General features: G+C 31.7%; 1 protein-coding gene across 1 annotated transcript; it reads right to left on the reverse strand.

The window, feature by feature from the left end:
* Positions 1 to 3,322: 3,322 nt before the first annotated feature.
* On the reverse strand, positions 3,323 to 9,213 carry LOC114376969 (probable glycerol-3-phosphate dehydrogenase [NAD(+)] 1, cytosolic). The gene is made up of 5 exons (XM_028335315.1): positions 7,961 to 9,213; positions 5,601 to 5,822; positions 4,753 to 5,000; positions 3,780 to 3,919; positions 3,323 to 3,665 (listed from the first exon to the last, which is right to left on the reverse strand). The coding sequence occupies exons 1-5, from the start codon at positions 8,610 to 8,612 to the stop codon at positions 3,539 to 3,541; spliced, it is 1,389 nt and encodes a 462-aa protein (XP_028191116.1). The 5' UTR covers positions 8,613 to 9,213; the 3' UTR covers positions 3,323 to 3,538.
* Positions 9,214 to 9,709: the final 496 nt, after the last annotated feature.

A 9,709-nucleotide genomic window follows, 5' to 3' on the forward strand; every position in this document is an offset into this window, starting at 1 on the left:
TATGTATATATGTTATGTGGTGTGCCTTTTACGATGAACAATATCAGGAAAAATGACTCACACAAGACAAGACATTAATGCTAAATTTGTATTATATGTTTATTGGTACAATTGAAAAACATACGATTGTAAACCAAAAAAGTTTATGAAACAAAAATAATTTTTTTTGTTTGACATGACCAGTTGGATTATTCCGTGTTTATTATGGTGCAAAAAGTAATTACAAATTCATGTGAACATTCATTAAAGATCCGAAAGAATCTTTTGTTCAATGATTTTTCATGTATTACTTGTTCCTAAGAGAAGTTAATATACAATAAGACCATCATCAGGAAAATTGAAGATAAACTCCTTACATTTTTAGTACGGATACAAGGTGATATTTGTAGACCAATTAGATATTTTATGTTTTAAATTGATGCATCAACCAGATGACCACATGTTTGTTTGTTATCAACTTGCATCTAGAAATTTGCGAGATTTTTAACTCAAGAAAATCCATCTTCATAATGATAGTGTGTTTATATCTCATGATTTTAATGAGTATTTTATGACTATTGGAATTTATATTGAACATCATGCAAACATATTCATTTACATACTAGGCTTGCATAATAACTCATAAACACACAAAAAAAAATCTATGGCAAGACCATTATTCATGAAATCAAAACTTCCAATGTCTTCTTGGGAAAATACAATCTCGCATGCAACAATATTGGTTCACATCACACCAACAAGTTATAATTAGTTTCCCTTTCTTGAAATTGATTTTTGCTTAGCAATCTTATATTTCCAATTTAATATTTTTGTTAGATGTGTTGTATATGTTCTAAATATGAGTTTGTAAAGACAAATATCACAAGAAAAATGGTTCAATTGTGAATTTAAAATTTTTTAAAGCCTTTTCAAGAACAAACAAAATTTTTGTTTGATGAAAACTGTGAATAGCAGATAACATATTTTCCAAAACATATACAGACGAAGAGAAAAACATTTTCGTACAACACAAAATATCCTTCAAATTCTAAAAACAAACTCACACCCTAGGTCTGATGAAGCAAAAGGAAAGCAAGTAAATATCATACTCAAGAAATTATACTAGTTCTTCTCTACCGTTGAGACTACGCCTAACTCTTGACAAAACACCAAGTTTCTCTAATTTCTCACAAGTTACAAGTATTATTCATTGTCACTTTTGACTCTACAAATCAAGTTCTATCCCAAGCTTGGTGAATACCTAGTATTCTGTCCTACCAAGTCATTGTTGGTTCCAAACAAATTAGAAGATATTTGTTGGTTGAGTTTGCTCACTAACTAAATCTATAATACGTTCAAATTGTTTTGAGAATTTTTTATCTTTACAATAAATATACGAAAAGCTTTTTATAGAAAGAATGAATAAATATATGTGCACAAGGTTTTGTATCTTCTTCGAAACTTGTGGTATTTAATGCGTGCAAGTATCCGTTGTCTCACAATGGTTGGATTCGTCGCTTGATTTTTATATGATGATAATGGTCGTTAGGGGTATTTAATGAGCATTAAATGCACATCCATTCTTTATGTAGAGAGTTTGCACTTATTGGCTTTTGTGTTGTGCACTTTAGCAAAAAGTCACTTTTCATCCATCACATCAAAGCACATCTTTTGATGAAGATAAATATTTTCGGATATTGACTTCATTTATTCTTCATACAGTGAGTTCACACTTATTGGCTTTAGTGTTGTGTATTTTAGTAGAAATATCACTTTTCATTCCTCAGCAGCAAATCTACACAACAGAATGCATCTTTTGATGGAGATCAACACTCTCAAATCTTGGACTTCATTTGTTCTTTATAGAATTTTGACAATTCTACACGATGTATAAATATATGTTAAACTAAATATCTCATGATATTTAAAATCCAAAAAAAATGTTACCGGAAAGAATCCATAATCAATAGATATTATAAAATAAAAAAAAATACATATTTATATAACAATTTCATGAAAGCTAAATGAATGCCATCAATTTCTTTGAAGCATCAAAGGAATCTTTTGAATTTCATTCTCTTAATTCACCCATTCCTCGTACGAGAGAAATGTTAGGAAAATATTTTTTGTCACACTCTTTTATACATTTTTTTAATTGATTGAAATTTATTAAAAATAATATAAAATTGTGGTCCTATAACATATTTAATAATTCTCCTGATTTTGTGGGTTTTAATAAATTTTAACCAATTAAAAAAAATGTGTTTGAAGGAATATATTAGAGTGTGTTGTTAATACTCTTTAATAAGAGAAATGTTAGAAACACATTCTTTGTCAAACTCTCTAATTGGTTAAAATTTATTAAACATGACAAATTTATAATCCTATAACATGATTCTTCTGATTTTATGAGTTTCAGTTAAAAAATATATTTAAAAAGTATATTAAAGAATATATTATTTTCTCATTTAACAATAGCATTCCTCCTTTAACAATGCCTTATAACATTTGGAGCGATAACATCAGGATGCATGTCCAACGACAAACTTTTTCCAAACTGAAAGCTTCTCAATCAAATGCTTTCAAAAGCCTTTAAAAGTGTGTCGGTGTTTTAATCCATATAAAACAGTACTTTCAAAAGGCACCGATAGAAGGAACTTTATAGGATATTACTTTATTTTTGTAATTTGAAATATCAATTTACTGTACCAACAAATTCGAATATTCCAAAAAAAAATTCACCGAATAGCTACTTAAGAAAAAAATACTTAAGCCAACCTTAACAATTAAACATATATACGATTTATATATTGTTTCAGAGTTAACAGTGAATAAAAAAAAACCTTCAAGAAAATTCTATCCAACCATAATAAGCAAACAAGAAAATTCTATCTATTCATAATAAACAAACAGAAAACTTAATCCTAATAATGAAACAATAAGGATATGCTCTAATATCACTTGATGAGATTTTAATCTTTAATCCTTATTTTAGTATTTTTTATGTAAAAACAAAAAAAAATCATAAATTTTAAAATCTACATCATGTTTGATTATTAAGGATTGAAGTAAAATATCTAATTGGTTTATAATCAAAACATTTTTCGACAATTGTTGAATCACAAACTGACAAATAATGTGACCGACAACCTCAATCTTATGATTCTTCCCATTATCCCTTAATGGACTAACATCAACATATGCTCATTTAAGTCCACGTTATCTTATTTAGTACTCTAACAAAATCGCTTAATTTAACCATATAAAATAAAACTCACTAATAATAAATAATTAATATAATTATTTTATAATATTAAAATACACTAATTATTGAAATATTAAATTCCAACAAAAAATCATGCATAAGAATAAAATGCATTGATATTTACAAATACTATTACCAAGTCTCGAAATTTACTTCCAAACCAATTAGACTAGGTGTGTCAATATTTCACATTACAGAGTTCCAATGCATTTACACCCCAATCCAAGGGTCTAGTGTCATTGTCTCATTGAGTTAAACTGTAGTTTGAAACTTTTAAACGTAAAAACAAACACTCTAAGGCTTGTGACCAAGAAGAGATGGCCTATAAAACACATGGCTTTGGGCAATCTCAATGCGGTCACGGGGATCATTCATTGTCTCATCCCTTAATGCTTCAAGAATGGCCTGGGCTGGATATTCCCTGAAGATCAAAGCAAGATCAGCAAAAACCATTGAAAATGTAGTTTCACAATTAGAATTCAGTTCTCTGTTTTGATCATTCAAAGGTAAAAAAGGAGGTAGCTAAATGTGTTACCTTATTATCAATATTCTGTATAACATCTTCAAGATGGGACAGAGCTCCACTGGGGCTACATGCTTGTTCTCTTCAGGATTTAGGACATTTAAGCTGGACTGGCTAAGTAGCTCATAAAAGGCCCTAACAGCAGAGACTCCCTACAACACAAACCAAAATAACCATTGAGGAACAGCAATGTCCAAATTTTAAAAAACGTGTTATCTTCAATTCTGGACTAAAATGTATTCTTGATCCCTGAAAAATATGAAATTCTTTTTTGTTTTAAGTCATATTTGAATAAGCTTCTCTATAAGTACTTATAGGAGAGAAAAATCAAAAGGGAAAAATGAAATAATCTTCTCTCATAAGCCAAAATCAATTTTTGCATAAGTGAATATCAGCTTTTTGGAGAAGCTAAATTTCAGCTTGTTAGAGATGCTATAATTTAGCTTCTCCAAAAAGCTGATATTCACTTATGTATAAGCTAATTGGAGAAGCTTATTTTATTTTCTTCTCCTATAAGTACTTACAAAGCTTGTCCAAACAAAGCCTAAAGTTCATATTTTATTCATTTTCATTTCCTATTTTTTAAACAAAAACAATGCATTTTAGTCCCTACAAGTCATGAAGGACTAAAAGCACATGGGGATTTGTAATTTTTAAGGACTAAAAAACAAATAAAATTTAAATTGAAACTAGCCAAGTTTTATATTGTGATCACGGATTCATGGTGACAGTTGCGGTTCTGTTGCGATCCTTGGTATTGCGAGACATTGCAGACAAATGCAGCCACAATGACCCAAAAAACCTCGTTGAAGCTGAAATCGCAATCGCGGACCGCTTTTAAAACCTTGGAGAATAGTATAAAAAAAAGCATTTACTGGTATCAAATATATATTTATGCCCGAATTCTTTCTTCTTTCTTATCAGACAGCAAGACAACCATTATCCCCAAGTCACAAGCATGTTGAAATTTGAATGTACAAAATACCTGAATCATCCCCTTGCCCTTGATACTGTCACCCATTTCAAGGCTCAATTCCCCTTTGGCCAACTTCTGTCCATACCACGCATTACGACCTTTCAACAAGGTTACATAAGTATCAGCCAAAAGTGGCCCAGCAAGTTTTTCTGGTTCTTCTGCCAATAGATGAGTGATAAAAATCATCTCTGAAGTACAGTGAGCAAAGTATACAGATTTGCTGGTGGCACTTTCATTTGTTAAAGCAGCTACCATTCCTGTTAAATTGAAATTAAATAAATACAGTTTAAGACTTGACGATATAAAAAGAGGACTCATGAACTGGCAGAAAAATAATCAAAAAGTCCAAAACATCAAGCATCACTCAGAAATATAAATACCTTATAATAAGTCTCTAAGACACCCCAAATGATATTTGGCAAAAGTAAATCCACTAAACTAGACTCTTAAATGGTAAAAGACGAAAAGTAAAATGCTCAAGATGGAAGAAAGTGGGAACTGGGAAATCTTCTAGCCAAAATTCGCCACTAGTACATCTACTATCTAATGAGAAGGATGTCTAAATATAAATTGTGCACACAATGCTAAAAAACACTTGATAACTCCCCATTTTCACCTACATTTCTCACTCTCTCCCCCTTTTCTATACTCAAATAATAACAATTCCAGTAAAGCAGACACAATGAGCAACAAGCAAAGATCCAACACAGACAATATTTTCTCCTGATGCTCGATCTCCTCAATAAAACCAGAATGAATATTATGTATTTCCTGCTTAAAATAGCATTTGCCTACTAGCTTCTATGAAGTTATTCTTTACAATGTATAGCAATGTAAGAGGAAAATGGAGAAATTACCTGCTCCAATAGCATATACATTCTTTAATCCACCCATGATTTCATGAGTAACAAGATCACCATTATCCCACACTATAAAGTGAGGTTGCCTCAAAAACTTTGCCAATGTTTTCCTCCATTTTTCTGCCCCACATATCCGAGCATTTGCATATTCCTTGTTGTAAATTTCTGAGGCAATGTTCGGTCCTCCAAGATAAAGGATGCTGTCCAAGGGAACGCCAGCTGCAAAGAAATCAGGCAACGATGGGAGTTTAATTAAACATGGATGTCATGTACCATTACAAAAATAAGAACTCCAGAAAGAATATCAAGATTTTTTTTCTTCATAGACAAAGAATTAATCAAGAGAAATCCCATTAAGATTCATCCATCTCAAAAATAATAATTACTTTGCATTACCTTCTCATTCTTTAGGGAATTTTTATTGCTATTTATAAGGTTCAATTACATAAGCTTCTATGAAGGCCAAAAAAGTGACAATAAACAAAAATGAATTATGCATACAGTATCAAGTATCAACTATAAACATGTATATAAGAACAGAAATCACTTTTTAAATTTTAATAAACAAAACCTCAATGTTTTGAAAGAAACAAGCATATCTCTTGGGTTACAGGGCTATCAAACATCAAATGATCCACTGTATAGCAGCTCATCTTAACCCTTAGCATGCAGAGATACTCAACTCACATGTGAATTTACAAAATTCCATCCCAAAGAAAAAGCTTCAATTTTGTTATTCACATATTGCATAGTAATTCCAATTTAGGAAAAAAGCTTCAGATTTAGTTTGTCTTGATATAAAAGAAAGAAAAAATCATTAAATCATAAGAGCTCATCTAAATTCTGTACAGCAAAGCCATGTAGATATATACACTGAAAATATAACCCTTATTTTAAACTATTGGATTTCTGAAATGAAACTCAAATAATTTTAATTTCTATAATGTGAAAATTCTATTTCAAGGCACAAATGGACAACACTCATGCATGTTAGAAATAAAATGGCTTCAAAAGTAGTGAAAGCACATAGAGATGCCACATTAGGATCTAATATCATGAAATTCAATAATTTTAAGAAATGGCTCTTGTAAAGGATGGATGATTTCACACCCAAGCATGCCATGTAACTCAAGAAATTTCCATTGAACTGTGATAAAGGAAAGTTAATTAATTGTACTTCTTTCCTTTTGAGGACTCCACGTCAAATTCTTTCAGATAGCCCTTTCAGAGTTGCACAATCTTACTTGTTTAAGTGCCTCATCTTTCTACTCCATGAGTCAGCACCTTTCCCATAAAAACACATTGCAATTCAAACATCACAAACAAACTATCACACATTACCTCATGGAAAGAAGAGAAGGAGTAAGTGGTCCACTAATGCCCTACTTTATCAGAGATAGCAGCACCTAGTTGCAATCATAGTCAGAATTTTAAGGTACTAACACCACAGGATCCTGTATCTTCAAGCTTCATTAAATTTTCTTGTCTTTAATCACCTAACAGATGGCAAGCGATGAAAAATCTTGTCCAGTGTCTCAATATTCTATACTTCTAACAGCTATTGAATTGGACATCCTAAAATGTGCTTCCTCATTTTCAATTGTGCAACAAATCACTTCCCCATTAACTAAGGAACAGATCCTTCAAATCAATGTCTTAACACTAGACTGAACTGGTGAATTCAACTAACAAGACCATGAATCAGCCAAAAAAATTTATTAGTGTCAGGAAAGTTGCAAACAAAGAAAACCACAAGAAGAAAGAAAAAAAAGCAAATGAAATCCAAAGATACCAATTTGTCACTGAGTCTTAGGGTTCCCATATCATATTCAAATAAAGACTCAGGTTTCTCAATGTGTGCCTAAACATGAGCAGACGGGAAAACCAGAAAACAATTTCTTTATGTATTGTCAGGTAATTTTTCATCAACAAATTTGGGGACTATTGGCACTTTAAAAAGACACCAGAGAAAGGTTATCAGTCAGTGGTTGCATTCTTGGGGACAACGGACAACCTTTCCATGATTGTTTTCACATTTCAATACTATGTCTTGCTTGTATTCCCTTATTCACAAACATGTAAAGAAATCATATAACTAGGCCTGTCTCCACATACAAGTAAAAGTTTATAGTATATCGGTAGTGCAATAGAGAAACCAAAAGAGGAGCAGAAAATTTAGCCTAGTCAGAACCATATAAATTAAAAAACTATTTAAATATGTTAAAAGAGAACTAACGTAGTATTAAATATCTTTATAAATGCAGATAGAAAGAAAGGAAACTTTAGAGTGCAAATCACTCAATCAACACATAACACTACATAAAGCAGATAACAAAATAAAAGCAAATGCATCTTACTTGCTTGATTGATCATTAGAGTTGGTGTTATTATCCGTGGCTCAGTGCCCAATTCAGCCTCTACACCTTTTGCCAAGGATACAATGACAGGGACAGTGATTCTCTCTTTCCAGTACTTACTAATTTCCTCAAACACCTCACGAGTTTCCGTTGATGGCAAGCCATTAATCACGATATCAGCATCCCACACAGCCTCCTGCAGGTTTGTCACAACCTTCAGAGGGCACAGAGGGGTATCAATCATATTCAGGCAAAACCCATCTTTCAAAATCTCATCTGCATAAAGTGTTCTATCACCTAATCTAGCCTCGACATATTTTAAATATGCACACCTCCTAATAAGTCTCCTCAGTACATCCTCCCTTGAATTGATCACCTCGAACAAGTGCTCAGCCGTGGCCCTGTCAACCATTCTTCCCGGCCTTCTCCATATCCTTATCAGAACTTTTTCTCTTAAACTACCATAAGCCTCCTGCAGCATAGCAATAAACACACTACCCCAAGCACCAGCTCCTACACCAACTATTCTCAATGGATCACCCTCCACTTTCCCAAGAAGCCCACGAATCTCATCAACCTTCTCTTCTAAACTACCCCCATTAACATTCAAAAGAGAGCCATTTGAATGTGCATTCCCATTGCTTCCAACCATCTTCCTTCCAAAAAATGATCCTGATAAAGCACCTCAACGGTCACCCTACAAATTCTGACAGATCTGCCAACAAAATATCTCTTCTCTAATAACCCCAACAAATCCTAGTGAAAAACCTCATTCAAGATTGCAAGTTCTAACCTTTAAAATCAAACAAATTCTAACTAAAACAAACAACCCCACCATTCACAGCACTTAGCGAAAAACACAGAACTTTTCCAGAATATTCAAGATTCTCCAACTGGGTAATAATCATATCACAGTGATTATATAACCCTCTACGAGAAACAACAACTAGCTTCTTCCAAGAACAACTTCTGCCAGCACAGCATGCATAAAGAAAAAGACAAACAAAGAAACCTCAAATCCAAAAGAAAAGTTAAACAAAATAAAACAAACAAATTGTGTGGGCGGGTACACCAATGCTTTGCCAATTGGGGTTTGCGTGGAATGCTGGAATTTGAAAACGTGCTTGAGTGTGAAAGAAGAGAAGGTGATAAAAAAAAAAAAAAAAAAAAAACTGGAGTCACTTTCTTTGGGAAAGGGGAGGATGGAAGGATTAAGGAAGCGCGTGCGTCAACTTCTAGAGAAAAAGGGCATGTTTGTAACACCAAAATCATTCCTACTTCATGAAAATACGCATAAGTCAACGAAATGGAATTTTGTTTTTTGCTGAAATATTTTAAAGGTTTAATTTTGATTAATTAAACATCTTTAAAAAATGTTAAATTAGTTTTTTTCTTCTCTAACTTATTATTATTATTTATGTTCAATTTAATCCTCTAATATTTAAAATTGATTCAATTTGGTTCTCTAAGTTTTTTATTTTCAATTTTGATCATTTAATTTTTTAAACATATTCATTTTTTTTTGGAAGTATGTATTTTGTGGCGCTTTTAAACCATCACAAAGTGTGATTTACAATTTAAACTAAAAGATCAAATTGAATTGATTTAAAAAATTAGAGGATCAAATTAAAAAAAAAAACTAGAAAATTAAATTGAACATAAAAAATAAATTAAAGAACTTAAAAAAATAATTTAACCTAAAAGTAACTTAAATTGTATTCTAATTAAATCCTTATTGAAAATTTGAAA

The sequence above is a fragment of the Glycine soja genome, chromosome 11, assembly GCF_004193775.1.
Source record: "Glycine soja cultivar W05 chromosome 11, ASM419377v2, whole genome shotgun sequence".
Classification (NCBI taxonomy): Eukaryota; Viridiplantae; Streptophyta; class Magnoliopsida; order Fabales; family Fabaceae; genus Glycine; species Glycine soja.

What these genes read in the sequence shown, in the direction of transcription:
- LOC114376969 (XM_028335315.1), bottom strand. Translation starts at nt 8,612, where the DNA reads ATGGTTGGAAGCAATGGGAATGCACATTCAAATGGCTCTCTTTTGAAT. An exon ending in TGTATATGCTATTGGAGCAG is followed by an intron (nt 5,001 to 5,600) that starts GTAATTTCTCCA and finishes TCAATTTAACAG; the next exon opens with GAATGGTAGCTGCTTTAACA. An exon ending in TACAGAATATTGATAATAAG is followed by an intron (nt 3,666 to 3,779) that starts GTAACACATTTA and finishes TTTGATCTTCAG; the next exon opens with GGAATATCCAGCCCAGGCCA.